Raw genomic sequence first — 18,465 nt, forward strand, 5'->3', positions numbered from 1 at the left:
CCTAAGGCATGGGAAAATTCCCAGGCCTGGGATGAACCTAAGCCACAGCAATGACAACCCAGAATCCCTAACCATTAGGCCACCAGGGAACTCTTGTTTTTAAGAGCAACTGAGAAAGTATGTTTAACAAGAACATTAATTAAATAAATCACAATTTCTACATATAATACTACAGAGCCATTAGATAAGTCTAGTCAAGGAACTCTTCAGAAGATACTCAACATCACTAATCATGAGGGAAATGAAGATTAAAACCACCTACAGGAGTTCCTGTGATGGCTCAGCAGAAACTAATCTAGTATCCATGAGGATGAAAGTTCCAGCCCTGGCCTTGCTCAGTGGGTTAAGGATCCAGTGTTGCTGTGAGCTGTGGCGTAGGTTGCAGATGCGGCTTGGATCCCATGTTGCTGTGGCATAGGCTGGCCACCTAGCCTGGGAACCACCATATGCCATGAGTTATGCCGCAACTGCAGGCCTAAAAAAAAAAAAAGACAAAATCACACTTCTGGGTACACATCCACAAGAATTGAAAGCAGGGGCATAGGGAGTTACCTGTACACCCGTGGTCATTATCGGTATTATTTACAATACCCAGAGGTGGAAATAGGCCCACGGATGGAGAAATGGACATACAATGGAATATTATTTAACCTTAAAAAGGAAGGAAGGTCTAGGAGTTCCCTCATGGCACAGTGGGTTAAGGATCTGACATTGTCACTTCAGTGGCTCAGGTCACAGCTGTGGCACAGGTCTGACCCCTGCCCAGGAACTTCCACATGCTACAGGTGTGGCCAAAAAAAAACAAAGTCTTTTTTTTTTTTTTTTTTTTTTTAAGGGGAGTTAGTTCCCATAATGGCTCAGCAGAAATGAATCTGACTAATATCTAAGAGGACTCAGGTTTGATCCCTGGCCTCACTCAGTGGGTTAAGGATCTGGCGTTGCCGTGAGCTGTGGTATAGGTCACAGATGCTGTTCAGATCTGGTGTTGCTGTGGTTGTGATGTAGGCAGGCAGCTACAGCTCCGATTTGACCCCTAGGCTAGGAACCTCCTTATGCCGCAGGTTCGGCCCTAAAAAGCAAGGGAAAAAAAAAAAAAAAAGCAGATGAATAAACAATGATCTCCATGATATTTTTTACATAAGGAAATAAAGCAAGGGGAGAAGTTTCTTTAATATGCTGCTGTTTGCAAGACAACAGAGGGGAGACTACACAACACACACACACACTCACACCCACTGCTTGTACCTGCAGAAATTTCTGGGAACATAAGACATGCAAGAAACTAGTAACAGAAGTTGAATCTGTAGAGGGACTGGGGATTAGAAATGAGAGGAGAACATGCACATAAAATAAACTTCCTTAATATAGTATTACAAATTCATTTAAAATTCAGGTTATATCTGAGAAAATATTTATGCAGGGTTAGTGGTATGGGATAAGTTAAAATTTTTATATACAGTGTGTGACTTACAACATGTTTAAAAAAGCTTAAATATTAACAGCAGTTCTGACTTGTCTGGAGAACCATCTATGTGATGTTTTTCTACATTTCTTTGTTTTCCAGAAAAGAATACGCATTTATTTTTAGAGAAAAAAACAAAAATATTTGGAGACTTCTGCCTTTTATTTATTTATTTATTTGCTTTTTAGGGCTGCACCCATGGCATATGGAGGTTCCCAGGCTAGGGGTCAAATCAGAGCTATAACTGCAGGCCTACACCACAGCCACAGCAACGTGGGATCTGAGCCACGTCTGCGAGCTATGCCTCAGCTCACGGCAACACCGGATTCTTAACCCACTGAGTGAGGCCAGGGATCAAACCCTCAACCTCATGGTTCCTAGTTGGATTCGTTTCCGCTGAGCCACGATGGGATCCTGGAGACCTCTGCCTGTCTTGATTGCTCCATCTCCCCACAACGTTCATCTTCCACTTCTTTTTGAATAAAGAATTGAGGGTTTTGCATATATTCCAAATGTTCCCCGTTTTAAAGATGAAGTGAATGATTACTTTTCCTATCAATTACCTTTCTTAATAATTATGATTATATATATGTTTATATATATATATATATATATATATATACATATATATATTTTTTGTCTTTTTGCCTTTTATAGGGCCACTCCCGCATATGGAGGTTCCCAGGCTAGGAGTCTAATTGGAGCTGCAGCTGCCGGCCTACGCCACAGACACAGCAATGCCAGATCCAAGCTGTGTCTGTGACCTACACCACAGCTCAAGGCAATGCTGGATCCTTAACCCACTGAGCAAGGCCAGGGATCGAACCTGCAACATCATGGTTCCTAGTCAGATTCGTTAACCACTGAGCCACGACGGGAACTCCGATGCTTATATTTTGTAAAGCAGGTTTCTCTTTTCAGTAGCTAGCTTCCAGCATGCTTAAGTTGTGATCTATCAATCTTGCTGTCATTTCAGGATATTTGGCTAAAAATTGGCCCACCTCTGCATTTCCAGTTGGTGGTTTTAAAGTCCTGGTGCATTTCATCATTGGTATCCATCTGTGGATGGTTGTCTGGGTGAGCTGCTTCCATGGATGACCAATGTCTGTCATAAAGACTTGGAAAAAATACTGCATATTGGTCTTGAATGTTAAATTATGTTTCTTATTGCATGTCTTTCTCTGGAGTCTCTCAGGATGAAAGCACGGATGTTTCCAAGACTGCTTCATTCATTTTTGTTATGATTCTTATTTTTTATTTTTTTGCTTTTAAAGGCTACACCTGCGGGATATGGAAGTTCTCAGGATAGGGGTCGAATCAGGGCTGCAGCTGCCCATCTACACCACAGCCACAGCAATCCAGGATCTGAGCCAAGTCTCTGATCTATGCTGCAGCACAGAGCAACGCTGGATCCCTGACTCACTGAGTGAGGCCAGGGCTGGAACCCATGCACTCACTGATACTAGTCAGATTCATTTTCATTGCACCACAATGGGAACTCCTGTTCTGATTCTTTTTTTTTTTTTTTTTTTTTTTTTTTTGCTTTTTAGGGCTGCACTTGCAGCATATGGAGGTTCCCAGGCTAGGCGTCTAATTGGAGCTACAGCTGCCAGCCTACGCCAGAGCAACAGGGGATCCAAGCTATGTCTGCGACCTACGCCACAGCTCATGGCAAGGCTGGATCCTTAACCCACTGAGCAAGGCCAGAGATCGAACCTGCTACTTCATGGCTCCTAGTCGGATTCGTGTCCACTGCGCCATGACGGGAACTTCCCTGTTCTGATTCTTAATACTTAGCTTATAAAAATGAAATTTGGTATCTGTAAGTTTGTGTATTTTATGTATGTGTATAGGCATATTATTGGAAATATTCTGAGGTTGCATTCACAATAACATGTATCAATGTGCTTTTTCTGCTTTTCAATCTCCATTCATCTCCAAGAGACAAGTATGTGGTAGGGCAGGGAGAGGACACTGATCTGCCCAGAAACAGTGGATGAGTTAGACAGCTTCCTCCTGCATCTTCAGCACTCATTGTGGATATGATATGTATATTCATCTCCTCCTTGGCTCCGCAGCAGGACAGATTTGCTCCAAATGGGCAGTGTCGGAATTCTTGCTCAGCGGAACCGAATCTGACCAGTATCCATGAGGACACGGGTTCGATCCCTGGCCTCACTTAGTGGGTTAAGGATCCAGCGTTGCTGTGAGATGTGGTGTAGGTCACAGTTGTGGCTCAGATCTGGCATTGCTGTGGCTGTGGTGTAGGCCAGCAACTGTAGCTTTGGTTAGACCCCTAGCCTGGGAATCTCCATCTACCACAGCTAGGGCCCTAGAAAGACAGAAAGACAAAGTGGTGCAGTGCTGCATCCTGGTTGAGAGAGAAGGACATGGGCCCAGGTACACTTGGGTTTGAACCCTCCCTGCCACCTGCTAAGTGGCTTAACTTCTCCCTGCTTCTGTCTTCTCCTCTGCAAAATGGAAATAATAATAGGACCTCCTTATACACATTGTTAGAGGATTAAATAAGATTCCCTTTCAACAAATAGTGGTACCAGGAACTGTTCTAGGCACCGGGGGATCAGCAGTGAAAAAAAAAGACACAATTGAAGCACGGAGAACAATGTCCTTTACATAGAAGCATAACAGATGTTAACAGTGTTTATTATTCAGAAATGCAAACATTATGTAGACATATGACTTATCAAGAGACAGTGTACTGTAATATCTGCAATATCATGTTGCAGAGCTAATAACTGAAGCTTGGTGTCTGTTTTCCTGGATGTTTCCTATACATTTACCAACTGTGTATTTTTTTTTAATGGCTGCACTTGTGGCATATGAAAGTTCTCTGGCCATGGATGGAATTTGAGCTGCAGCTGTGACCTATGCTGTAGATGTGGCAGTGCTGGATCCCTTAACCCACTGTGCCAGGCTGGGGATCGAACCCTCACCTCTGCAGCAGCCTAGCAGGTGCGGTCAGATTTTAACTCACTGCACCACAGTGGGAACTCCTGTGTATGTATTCTTAAATGGCATTGTATATACTGTTCTGCATATCCTGTAAATATATATATTATATATTAATACAAATATATTAATATTATATATGTGTATGTATATGTATCTCCTGGACACACTTCTACTTCAATATGGATAGCTCTATTTCATTCTTTTTAACAGCTGCATAGTATTCCATTATTTAAAATAGATCAATGGATCTCTTGGGATTACCTGAGAAGATTTTATTTTTTAGCTTTTTAGGGCTGCACCTGTGGCATATGGCAGTTCCCAGGCGAGGGGCTGAATCAGAGCTGCAGTTGCCAGCCTACATCACAGCTACAGCAACTCAGGATCCTAGCCATGTCTTCGACCTACACCACAACTCACAGCAACGCTGGATCCTTAACCCACTGAGCAAGGCCAGGGATCGAACCCGCAACATCATGGTTCCTAGTGGGATTTGTTTCCGCTGCTCCACGACAGGAACTGCCTGAGAAGCTTTTAAAGACTGCCGATACCAATGGGATTAGCAGATACACACTACCATACATAAAAGAGATGAACAACAAGGACCTATGGCATAGCACAGGGACCTATAGTCACTGTCTTGTAATAACCTATAATGGAAAAGAATAACAAATACATAGAACTTGTTTCCCCTTGCTGTCCTCACACCCATTCACCCTCAGCCTTCTCTAATCTCACCTCAGCCTCCATTGGAGCCTTGCTGCTAAATTCCCTTGAGCTGGTCTCAACATGGAGTGTGCACAGGACCACACAGTGTGCTTGTGACCCTGTCTGCTGGGCTGGCCGCAGGCCTGCGGTTCTGACTCAGGGGGTGTGGGGTGGGGCTTGAGATGTGTGCTTCCAGCCAGCTCTGGAGATGCCCTGGCTGCTGTCTGCAAAATGCACACTGAGAACCACTGAGTAAAGGGAAGGAAACAATCAGATCTGCAAGCAAGAAAGGGCACATAAGAAAATAGAGTCCTAATTGGTTTTAACTGCAGGGGAAAGGGTTTTTAATCATTCTTACTGTTGTTAATGAATGAAAGCCCCTCTCACATCCTTCCCATTTGTTTTTTCTTTTTAGGGCTGCACCTGAAGCATATGGAAGTTCCCAGGCTAGGGGTCCAATCAGAGCTGTGGCTGCCAGCCTACACCAAAGCCACAGCAATGCCAGATCTGAGCCGTGTCTGCGACCTACACCACAGCTCACGGCAACACTGGATCCTTAACCCATTGAGCACCGAGGCCAGGGGTGGAATTCACATCCTCATGGATCCTAGTCTGGTTCATGAACCGCTGAGCCACAAAGGGAAGTCCATCCTTCCCATTTTCTTATTTTTCAGTTTAAACGTTCTTTCATAATTTCTTTCTTTTTTTGGTTGCAGCTGCAGCATTCGGAAGTTCCTGGGCCAGGGATCAAACCTGCACCACAGTAGCGACCTGAACCACAGCAGTGACAACACCAGATCCTTAACCCACTGATCAAGGCCAGGGATCCAACCTGCATCCTCATGGACACTGGAGTCGAGTTCTTAACCCACTGAGTTTCTCTTTTCTTTTTATATCTTATCTGTGATATCAGACTTTATGCAGGCCTTACAGAGTAAGTTGAAGAATATTTCCTTTCTTTCCCCTATTGTCTGAATAAATCTGTATAAAACTGGGACAATTGTTACTTGAAAGTTTTGTAGAACATGCCTGCAAATCCATTTGGATTTTGTGTTTTCTTCTTGAGAAGATTTTAAACACCATTTCAATCTCTATTGTAGTTTCAAGATTATTTAAACTGTTTAATTTGACACGATCATCACAGATACATAGCACATAGAATAAATTTAAATGTTAAAGAAATTGGTTTATTTCATCTCCAAAGATTCAAAATTGTTAGCATATAGTTATTTATATTACTATCATATCTTTAAAAATTCTACTTCAGCTGTTATGTTCTCTGTTTATTAACGAAATTATTTGTGTCATCTCTCTGCCTCTTTGGTCCATCCTGCCAGAGTTTTGTCTATTTTATTTTTTACTTTTTTGTCTTTTTAGGGCCAAACCCATGGCATATGGAGGTCCCTAGGCTAGGGGTCAAAGTGGAGCTACAGCTACCAGCCTACACCACAGCCACAGCAACATGGGATCTGAGCCATGTTTGCAACCTACACTACAGGTTGTGGTAACACCAGATCCTTAACCCACTGAGCAAGGCCAGGGATCGAACCTATGTCCTCATGGATACTAGTCAGATTAATTTCTGCTGAGCCATAACGGGAACTCCTATTTTATTAGTTTTCTCAAAGAACTGTTATTTTTGTATATCTTTAAAATTTACTGTGTATTTTATACTTACAGTGTTATCTCAGTTCAGAATAATGGCATTTCAGTCTTTCAATATCTACAAGCGAATCGTGGCTCCTATATTAGACAAAGCACGTTTAGAACAAAGGAGTTCATTTTAAAATATTTCAAAGTTGTAGTCTATAAGGCAGTTTGAAAGCCGATCTGAATGACTTCTCCTTTTCCAGGAAAGGAGGCAGAAATAGTGAAGTCATGAAATTAAGTTAGCTGCATATTTTATGGGTCCCAGGAGAAGGCCCAAGCCCAGAGAGTGATCTCAGTCAGAAACTCAGAATGAATCACATGAATTAAACATTGGACAATGTCCAGCACTGCCTATGACTGTTCAGCTTACAAGAAGGCCGCTTTATACCACAAAACATGCAGTTCCAAGTTATGCTTAGTGTAGGAGGTACATCGAAACTTTGTTCTACAGACTGCTATAGATCCATACTTTGTGAAAAATTCATTCTTTGCAACTGTGTCTTATTGTAATCTTAAACTGCGCTAAAATAAATAATGTAAATATCTGTGCAATTGCTCAGAGGAAGTTCCCTTGTGACACAGGGGGTTAAGGATCCAGCATTGCTGCAGCTGTGGCACAGGTTCAATCTCTGGCCAGGGGAATTTCCACACGCCATGGTGAGGGGAAAAAAAAAATCTAAAATCTAAAATCTAAAAACTGCTCCAAATGGGTCTGAATCCTAGCCTCTACTTGGCTATAATAAAAGTAATAAGGAGTTACGTCATGGTTCAGTGGTTAACGAATTCGGCTAGGAACCATGAGGTTGCAGGTTCGATCCCTGGCCTTGCTCAATAGGTTAAGGATCTGGTGTTGCCATGACCTGTGGGGTAGGTGGCAGACGAGGCTTGGATCTCAAGTTGCTGTGACTCCGGCGTTGGCCGGCGGCTACAGCTCCGATTGGACCCCTAGCCTGGGAACCTCCATATGCCGAGGGAGCAGCCCAAGAAATGGCAAAAAAAAAAAAAGTAATAAAAATCATGCTTTTGTGTACAAACAAGGTATTGAAAGCAATTGATTAACAAGCAGAACTCTTACCAAAGGGTGTCTTGTTTTATCTATTTTTTTTTCTTTTGTCTTTTTAGGGCTGCACCCATGGCATATGGAAGTTCCCAGGCTAGGGGTGGAATCAGAGCTATAGATGCTGGCCTACACCTTAGCCACAGCAACACAGGATCTGAGCTGCGTTTGCAACCTATACCATAGCTCACGGCAAGGCAAAATCCTTAACCCAATGAGCAAGGCCAGGGATTTAACCCGCAACCTCATGGCTCCTAGTCAGATTTGTTTCCGCACCGCCACGACAGGAAGTCCATCAAAGGGTGTCTTTCTGGAAAGTGGTACACTATTTTTTTTTTGGTCTTTTTGTCTTTTCTAGGGCCACACATATGGCATATAGAGGTTTCCAGAGTAGGGGTCTAATTGGAGCTGTAGCTGCTGGCCTACGCCAGAGCCATAGCAACTCGGAATCCGAGCCGCATCTGCGACCTACACCACAGCTCACAGTGATGCCCAATGCCGTATCCTTGACCCACTGAGCGAGGCCAGGGATTGAAACCCGCGTCCTCATGGATTCTAATTGGGTTTGTTAACAGCTGAGCCATGACGGGAACCGCAGAAACAACATGTTTAAAGTCGATCAAAAAACAAACAGGAGTTCCCATCACGGCTCAGCGATTAACGAACCCAGCTAGAATCCATGAGGACGAGGGTTTGATTCCTGGCCGCACTCAGTGGGTTAAGGATCCAGCGTTGCCGTGAGCTGTGGTGTAGGTTGCAGATGAGGCTCGGATCCGAGTTGCCGAGGCTGTGGTGTAGGCCGGCAGCTACAGCTCAGATTGAACCCCTAGCCAGGAAACCTCCATATGCTGTGGGAAAAAAACAAACAAAAACCAAACACCTTTCTTCTAAGTTGCCAAAAAAAGATACAAGAAACACAACTAGCAGAAACTGTGTTTTGCTGGATAGTTTTGCTCATTAGGAAAGTAGTGAGAGGAATGATCTGAATGTCACTGATGTTAGTTTTTTAAAATACTTAATTTTGCATTAGTATTTGGTGCACCCCTCAGGAAAGATGCACAGCCACAAATACTCTCTCACTGGATAACACATAAACTACAAGGCCCAAGTTTTTTCCTGGGAGAGCCACCTTCAGAGACTTACACTTTGCTTGCCCACCTCTCCACAGCCGCACAGATACCATCCTGGGTCTCGCTTTAACTCTCCTGTCCAGTCTCTGCTCACAAGCTGCTTTTTTATTTGTCCTTCTCATTTAACTGAAAGCTTGTGTTTATACAACTTCAGGCTGTAAGTCATTTTTGCTTTTTTTTGGCTTTTTTAGGGTGGCACCCAAGGCTTATGGAAGTTCCCAGGCTAGGGGTTGAATAGGAGCTGCAGCTGCCAGCCCATACCACAGCCACAGCAACGCAGGATCCAGCTGCGTCTGTGATCTACATTGCAGTTTAGGGCAATACCAGATCCTTAACCCACTTCAAGGCCAGGGATCGAAACTACATCCTCATGGATACTAGTCGGGTTCATTACTGCTGAGCCATGACTAGAACTCCTGAGTCATTTTTGAAAGAATGAATTGTGGAGTTCCTGATGTGGTGCAGTGGAAATGAATTTGACTAGCATCCATGAGGACATGGGTCTGATCCTTGGCCTCGCTCAGTGGGTTAAGGATTTGGCGTTGCCCTGAGCTGTGGTGTAGGTCACAGACGAGGCTTGGATCCTGTGTTGCTGTGGCTGTGGCATAGGCTGGCAGCTACAGCTCTGATTCGACCCCTGCCTGGGAGCCTCCATGTGCTGCAGGTGCGGCCCTAAAAAGCAAAATAAAAATAAAAAAAGAATGAATTTTGAAGGAATTTCTCAGTGCCCTATTGTGTGTAGTGTTGCTGTTGAGAGGTGAGGCAACTCCCTTTTCTATCCTGTGTGTCCTCTTGGGAAAACTTTTAAGAGCCTCTTTTTGTTCTAAGAATTTACATCAACATTCCTGTTTCATCCATATATGGATCTTCTCCCACTCATGCTGCGGTTATGTCCAATAAGCCCACTGTAGGTTGAAAATGTGTTTAATACACCTGACCCCTTGGCATCGTGGCTCAGCCTGGCCCTAGTTAAACGTACACAAAGCACTCACATTAGCCTGCAGCTGGGCAAAGCTTCTAACGCAAAGCCTGTTTTATAATAAAGTGTTTAATGTCTCATGTAATTTGTTGAAATCTGTACTGAAAGTGAAAAACAGAATGATTGTTGGGTCCAGAATGGTTCTGAGTGTATCGGTTGGTCACCACTGTGATCTCAAGGCTGATGGGGAGCCATGGCTGCTGCTCCACCCAGCATTGCAGGGGAGGATGGGACCATATACCTCTGCCCAGGAAAAGGTCAAGACCCAAAAATCCAAGCATGATGTCTACTGAAAATGGATTACTTTCAACACCATCAAAAAGTCAAAAAATCACAAAGTGAACCACTGTTCATCTGGAACTGTCTCTATTGGATCTTTGCTCAGCCCTGTTTTGAACTTTTAGTCATCCCAAGGCTTCTTGAAAAGTTTCTTTGAAAATTCGTATTTTTATCTTCAGAGACCTGACACTATGAAATTCTGAGCTTCCTAGATTAGAATGTTTCTTTTTAACAGTTTGCTTCTTTTTATTTTTATTTTTTTGCTATTTCAACTTAAACATCTGGAACTGGTTCCTTTTTTTTTTTTTTTTTTTTTTTGTCTTTTCTCTTTACAGGGCCACACCCGCGGCACATGGAGGTTCCTAGGCTAGGGATCTAATTGGAGCTGCAGCTGCCAGCCTATGCCACAGCCACAGCAACACAGGATACGAGATGCGTCTGTGACCTCCACTACAGTTCACAGCAACACCGGATCCTAACCCGCTGAGCCAGGCCAGGGATTGAACCTGCCACCTCATGGTTCCTAGTCGATTTGTTAACCACTGAGCCATGACAGGAACTCCCCTGGTTCTATATTTTTAAGTGAAAGCCTGGCGCTCTAGCCCCAGCCTTTGCTGTCTCTGCTCTTGGTACTTGCTCCTCCTCCTGGGCATTTGCAGCTCCTGCACCTTCTGGAGATGCTGAGTTTACTTTTTTTTTTCCTTTGTTTTTAGGGTCACACCTGCGACATATGGAAGTTCCCAGGCTAGGGGGTGAATCAGAGCTGCAGCTGCCAGCCTATACCATAGCCACAGCAACATGGAATCTGAACCATGTTTGCGACCTATACCACGGCTCACGGCAATGCCAGATTCCTGACCCACTGATTGAGGCCAGGGATTGAACCTGAGTCCTGTTGGATATGTTTCCACTGGGCCACAATGGAAACTCCCTGACTTAACTTTTCAGTCCCAAATCCAGGATCCTGAGAGAATCTCATGACTTTGGCCTCGTCGGGGCCCTCTGTCTGGTTCAGGTGACCTTGGCTGGGCCCCTCGGCCCCTTGACTCTCCTCTGGGGGGGAAGACTTTGGAGAGGCCTCAGAGGGGAACCGGAGGTCACCCAAACACTAAGCCAAAAAGTGTGTTTCCTCACCACACTGTGTTCTACTCACAGGAGCTTTCTATATTTTTAAAAAGCAACAATTCCAATGTCAGAACTTGCTTTTCTTCCATGTATCATATTCTGCTTTTTTTTGGGGGGGGGGCGCACCCATGGCATATGGAGGTTCCCAGGCTAGGGGTGTAATTGGAGCTGTAGCTGCTGGTCTACACCACAGCCACAGCAGTGCCAGATCCTTAACCCACTGAGCAAGGCCAGGGATTGAACCCTCAACCCCATGGTTCCTAGTTGGACTCGCTTCCGCTGCACCATGACGGGAACTCCTGTAATCACATTCTGAATACATGGGAAAACATAATTTCCTTCCCTGTGTAATCAGCACATGCACAACCAAATGCTTTTTTTTTTTTTTTTTTTTTGTCTTTTGTCTTTTTTTTTGTTGTTGTTGTTTTGTTGTTGTTGTTGTTGCTATTTCTTGGGCCGCTCCCGCGGCATATGGAGGTTCCCAGGCTAGGGGTTGAATCGGAGCTGTAGCCACCGGCCTACGCCAAAGCCACAGCAACTCAGGATCCGAGCCGCGTCTGCAACCTACACCACAGCTCACGGCAACGCCAGATCGTTAACCCACTGAGCAAGGGCAGGGACCGAACCCGCAACCTCGTGGTTCCTAGTCGGATTCGTTAACCACTGCGCCACGACGGGAACTCCCCAAATGCTTTTTTTAACATGTGTGGTGCAAATCAGCCCAAAGACACCACCCAGTTGTATCAGGCTGACCTGGGCTTACTGTGAAGTCACAGCTGATTTTCAGACAAATCAGCTGTGAAAACAAATGAAAACAAAACAGTCGTGACCAAGTGCCACCTCCAGCTTCCTTTTTAATGATACATGTGAGCCGTTTTCATGTGCTCTGTTGACCAAGGCCAAGCTGTATCTTCTTGGGAACTACGACAGTTACCATCAACTGACAAGGGATTAAGAAGGACACGGCATAGCTAGTGTGCGCGGGTCCACCAACGGTTCCATCAAAGGAATGCGATTCTCCACCTCCCACTGTGAGGCGTGTAAGCAGGGCCTGCTGTGTATGAGACACTCACATCACAGAGGAGAGGCCGAGGGTGGGTTCCACGATGTGCCGGGCACCACAATCTACAGTCACGGACCCCCAAGGGCAACCTGCCTTTGCCTGAGCACCTGGACCCAAGTCCCAACTGCGTAAAGGCAGCGGCGAAGGAAGCAGAGATTCCCTTTCGTCAGTAACTCAAAGCTCCAAGGAGACTAACAGAAGATGAGTGGGCATACAAATATGACATACGGTTCAACAGGTTTAATAGAAATAGTAAAATAATTATTACATCTCCTCTCACTGTTGAAACCAAAAAAGATAAACTTAGTAATCAGAGTCATGATTTTTTAATCATGCGAAAAGGCGTTTTTGTTATTATGTCCATAGGTAGAGACTGTATTTCAAAACAAATTGATACAGACTTGGAAGAGGCCTGGACTTACAGAGAAAGTGAAATTTATTTAAATACTATAACAGTTACATTGTATGCTGCTGGCATACTCATATTCACAGTTTATGAAGTAAAAAAACTAAACTTTTAAAGTCAGCTCTGAAATAGATGCATTTTCATTAGTACATTCACTAGTTAGGTCTGTTCTAAGACAGGAGAAAAGACAGATATTGAGATATTTTTAAAGAACTCAACATGTCAGCAGCAAATTTCAGTGAAATTAAATTGGAAACCAATGTTCCCAGAAACCAAAGTATGAGGTCAGTTCATTAGCTGGGACTGAAAGGGTATAAACTGGAAGGCTGAAGATAACTTCATAGTGCACACCATGAGGTGATTTTTTTTTAGACAAATACTAGAGTCCTCACATTTATGACTTAAGAACACCTTTGTGATCTGGTCAATAAAATATTCAGTGGCATAGAAGGCAAGTAAAACCATCACCCAGAGCTGGTCTCAGAAACCAAGAGGCTCCAGCTTCCTCCTGGACACAGGGCTGCACAACAGCCAACGTCCCGCTATCTCGCAAGACTACTGGCTTAGAAGGTGCTAAAGACGAGGGCCTGGCGGACCCACGCCAGGAAGTGCCCAGCGGGAATGTGATGACCAGGGCTTCTGAGAACAGAACGAGTTTTGAGATAATATACTTTGGAGAAAAAAAGAGCAGCTCATCTTAAAGGAATAACTAAATGAACTGCATTTTAATTAGTCTGTAATTAACTGCAGAGTGTTTATGTTGCAGTCCCTTCATAAACAAGTCAATTTTACCAGGAAAGCATTTTCCTTCATATTCTAACTCACAAATTTTCTTTAACAACTTGTCATGTGTAACAAGCTATCTGCAAAGCTGACCTTGTGATAAATGGTCTTATAACATTATGCTGAAGTCTGAATTCCAGCTGGTTCAGTACCAAAACTTAGTTTAACTTCAGAATTCACAGCATGGCCTGGCCCAGCAGCCTGGGGTCCCGAGGAGGGAGCGGTGTCAACACTTCAGCCTGCCGGGCACTGACCTCAGGCAAAGCCTCTGAAACACGCAGGGACACACGCAGAGACACATACAGGGACATTTGACACACACACACACACACACACACACGATTTTGGACAGAAGAACAACAGCAATATACATGAACCTTCTTTGCCAAATGGATTCTATTTGGTTAACAAATAACGCCTTTTCCATGACTCTATCGGAGTCCAGACCAACTGTGCAGATAGGACGCCCACCCGGAGGAGCGGGAAGCATTTTCCTCCTCACCTGCAGGGTATAGAAAAAAAGTATTAATCTTCCACACTGTATTTTCATGTTACTAACCTTTCTGTCCTCAAACTTTCCGTGTTTACTGTCTTTCTCTCTTAGACAATGCCAAAGGCATCCTGAGTGACAACTCAGCCAAAACCCACAACCCAGCCAGCAGTAAAGCCGTGGAGCTGCAAGGCCGAGGTTCACGTCTGCACAGAGCAGAGCTGACTGACTTATCTGAGGAGCTAGGCTGACATATCACGAATTGCATGTCAGGCAGAAAAGAAACACGCTGTCTGTGAACTGCGCTGGGGCTCAGATGTGGGGGCAGGCGACAACCTGCCCTGCTCGGCAGTGCCCTCTTCACACTGCTCATCTGGGGACCGGGTGGCACTTTCTGTTCTCTTTCCCACACAGACGCAACAGGTAGCTTGAACAGCTCAGGGCACGTGCTTGGGGTGCTAGCAGGGTCCTTCATGGGTGTTTATTGACCCCGACCCCAGAAAGAAATCCTGCTACCACAGGGGCGGATGCAGTCAGAGGGGCACCACCAGCCACACAGACAGCTGCAGAGCTTCAAGGAACAATTCCTACCCTTACTAGAGTCAATGTACTCTGATGTTTCTATTCTCTTTTTTTTTTTTTTTTTTTTTTTGTCTTTTCAGGGCCACACCCAAGGCATATGGAGGTTCCCAGGCTAGGGGTCGAATAGGAGCTGCAGCTGCCAGCCTACACCTCAGCCACAGCAACAAGGGATCGGAGCCACATCTGCGACCTATACCTCAGCTCACAGCAATGCTGGATCCTTAACCCACTGAGCGAGGCCAGAGAACGAACCCAAGTTCTCATGGATCCTTGTTGGGTTTATTACTGATGAGCCACAATGGGAACTCTGATGTTTCTATTTTTAAAAGATATTCGGATGTGATCAACTGGGCTAATTTCACCATGCACTGGCAGTTAGCAACCTGAATGAAAATTACTGTTATCAACTCGGCACAGAGGAGGGGGAAGCTGGAGGAACATGTGTGCTCTGCCCGTGTGATCCCGTTTCATTCAGGGCCAGGACCTGATTTTTGACCCTGCACACCCATGTCCCATGGGACCTGACCCTCAGGGCCCTGGTAGTGTCCCTGGTTGCCTGGGCTGCTGAGGCCCAGGGCCTGTAGGTATAGCACAGGTTCCTTCCTGCTGCTCAGATCTTCCACCCACGAAGTTCATCGGGGACATGAAGCCCTCTGCTGGGAAGGCCTGGCTGGTTCGCCTTCATAGGCACTGAGACAATGGGTCTTCTTTCTCTGGTTGCTTTTAAGATTTTTCTCTCCTTCTTTGGGGGCTAGTTTCACTCTTATATGAACTTTTATTTATCCTACTTGAAATTTTATTGAGATTTTTCCAATCTGTGGAATGAGTATCTCAGCAGTTCTAAAAAAATTTAAGCCATTTTCTTCAAGTATCGTTTCTACCCCATTCTTTTCTCTGGTCTCCTTTTAGAACTTCTATTACTGATTATCTGCTAGTGTCTTTATTCTGTCCTCTGTTTTCTGCTCTTTCATTTTTTGCTTCTCCACACTGAATTCTGAATGATTTCTTTCTTTTCCCTTAAGCAACTTCTAGATCAGCTGCCAAACCATAGCTGTCTTTCATTTTTTGAAATTTTCTTTCATTTGCTCACATAGGTTAGAGGTAAGAAGCGAATAAACTTTTGAAGATAAACTAATAAGAGGAGTTTTCCTGATATATTTACAGGACTCAGCATAAGCATGTCTTAGAGCTCTGCGTTTCTAATGAACGTCTCTCTCTCTCTCTATATATATATATATCTTCACTTTGATCAGTAACATCTATAATAACATAAGGGACCCTTAGGTTAGAGTCTTCTATTCAGTGGACCTTCAACTTATTCACTTGAGTGGTGGTAACATCATTCCTCTAAACAGGAGTTCCCGCTGTAGCCCAGCAGGTTAAGGAGCTGGCACTGTCTCTGCCGAGGCATGCGTTCGATACCCTTCCATATGCTGGTGGTGTGGCCAAAAAAAAAAAAAAAACCTATCTTCATCACTCTAAACATAGTGGGATTTAAAGGAAAACTATTAGACATGCTAAATATTTTGAGATCCCATCACTGTTCAACGAACAAATCCATGTTACGAAGGAACATGGAATTACGAGGGATAAAAGCTTAAGGAACACCAACCAAATGCATCATGCGAAACTGTAACAAAACACCTGCACTAATGCAAGACCCTGGACTGGCTGGGGACAGACGGCAGAAGAGTGCAAATGCACTGACGTATCCGCCGCAGAATCAGACGGTGTGTGGAACCTGCTTTAAAACCTCTAGCTCTGCTCTGCACCAGCCAGAGGAAGACTCTGAGATGAGGTTGATAAAGGGGGGTGACAGCTACAAGGGACATTACAGTCCTCTCTGCATGCTTGAAAATGGCAACAATAAAGGCATTTTAAAACTGAAACCATGGTCCTTAAGGAGTCTGAAACCAGGCAACTACACAGCTGTGAGTCACTGGGAAGGAGCTTAGGAAATCATGGTGTTAAATCTACTAGATGTGAAAACCTGAGCTCCAAGTACAGGGCAGCCTTAAAGCTGCATGTGCTGGAGGGAGGGGCTGTGGGGTGCAGCTGGACACAAGTTAACAAGCATGACACAAAGGAAACCCCGTTCCTGGGCAGAATGCAGCTCTAGGATTACAAATTCAATTGCAAAGAAATGGAAGATAAAACTGGACACTGTCCTGTACTTTGCTGTGGGCTAAGATGATGAAACATCCTGGACTGCCCTAAAATGTTAAAGCATCAGCTTTCCAAACCTACTCACAGGCACACACACCACAGAACTCATCACATCAACAGAGTTTTGAGGCTGTCATCTGAGTTATAGGCCCCTGGCACCGCTTCCGGCCAGGGTCCGGAGCCCGTGCTTACCTTGGGCCGCGGCGGCGAGCCGAGCCTTCTCCTCGGGGCTGAGTTGCAGCATTGTTCCCACTACAGGCAGCAGCCGAGCCCGCTCGCTCCCAGGCTTGAGGAGGATGAACTGCAGCAGAACGTTCTTCAGGTACTCCAGGTTGGCCGCCGACTTCTCTCGCTCTTGATTTCTCTCCAGGCGCCTTATTTCGCTCTTCAGAAGCTGGTGTCGGAGAAATGAGAGAAACCAGGTTAAACACAGCAGAGTGAACACTCATGTTCTTCTCTTCCCTGGAAATGCCCAAAAATGACAACAAAGGAGCGACTAGATGAGAAACTGAAAGAAACTCCTGGAAGCTGGGAAGCAGGTGCAGCGGAGGTAACTGGGTCCCGAGCTCGGCTCAGCAGTGCCGCTGCGGAGGCCATGCCCTTGGGGCAGGAGAGGCCCAGAGAGCACCATGGCCCAAGGGCAGCTCTCCCAACAAAGAGCCGTGGGAAGGGGGCTGGGCAGGAGGGGTATCCACAGCCAGAGTATCCATACAACTAACAGCACTTAACCAAACAAAAGTGAAAATTCAGGAATGTAAGTCCATCTAGAAACTACCAGAAAAGGGGGGCACTGCACGTACGATGTGACAAAGATGCAGGATGGTGAATCTTGGAGGAAAATTTCTGGGTTGAAACAAACAAAATAGATGGTTACATTTCAGCATTTCAGGTTAGTCCAGGAGAGTGGCCGACTCTGCCCTAAAACTTAGGGGCATCTGAAAGAGTGCCCCGAAGGTCTGAGATCACATGTGCGGAGCGCGACATGGGAATGGTTACCTAGGTCTGGCTTAGTGGGTGGCTCGCTACCTGTGATGATGCTCTGACTACGTGCGAAACGGTAATTTTGTGCCTTTACTGAGATGCACCTTCCTTGTTGAGGTGGGATGTCAGGATGCAGACAATGTCCTGTGAATAACCCAGTGACTCAGCAGTGTAAGCTGGATCTGACCAGGGCAGCCTCTGGCCTGCGCAGAGGTAGGATGCTCTGTGGGGAGAAGCAGGTCCAGGGCAGAAACAGGTGCCTTCCAGCCACAGTGAATTTTCTCCACCCAAATCAGCTTTCATGGTTCTCGTCTAGCAATGACGAAGCTTCAATCCCAAGAGATGTGAACTGCGGGGCCTGGCTGGTGAGAAGCCATCAACGAACAATGGGGCTTTAGGGGCTTTATCACCCGAGAGGGTGGGTGCAACATCCGCCCTATCCTCCACTTCCAGCACAGTTTTCAACAGCCACGCCTCCCACACCACCTGGCCATTCTTAGAAGTGCTTCACGGTTCATCCTTAGAATTTAAGGACCCACACCCATTCAAAGCTTATTTAAGTAAATGTGGAACACTGACTGGTAAACAGCTAGCTAACCTCTAAATCTATTATGGCTTCTTAGAAAATGTAGGA

General features: G+C 45.1%; 1 protein-coding gene across 1 annotated transcript in view; it reads right to left on the reverse strand.

The window, feature by feature from the left end:
- GCC2 (GRIP and coiled-coil domain containing 2) overlaps positions 12,649 to 18,465 on the reverse strand; it is a 40,810-nt gene continuing 34,993 nt past the window's right edge. Inside the window, exons 22-23 of the mRNA XM_003124853.6 lie at positions 17,043 to 17,244; positions 12,649 to 14,114 (exon numbers count right to left, since the gene is read on the reverse strand). Of these exons, the coding sequence (XP_003124901.3) occupies positions 14,044 to 14,114; positions 17,043 to 17,244 (273 nt within the window). The 3' untranslated portion in view covers positions 12,649 to 14,043. The remainder of the gene's footprint in view (positions 14,115 to 17,042; positions 17,245 to 18,465) is intronic.

Source organism: Sus scrofa, chromosome 3 (genome assembly GCF_000003025.6).
Source record: "Sus scrofa isolate TJ Tabasco breed Duroc chromosome 3, Sscrofa11.1, whole genome shotgun sequence".
Taxonomy (NCBI): domain Eukaryota; kingdom Metazoa; phylum Chordata; class Mammalia; order Artiodactyla; family Suidae; genus Sus; species Sus scrofa.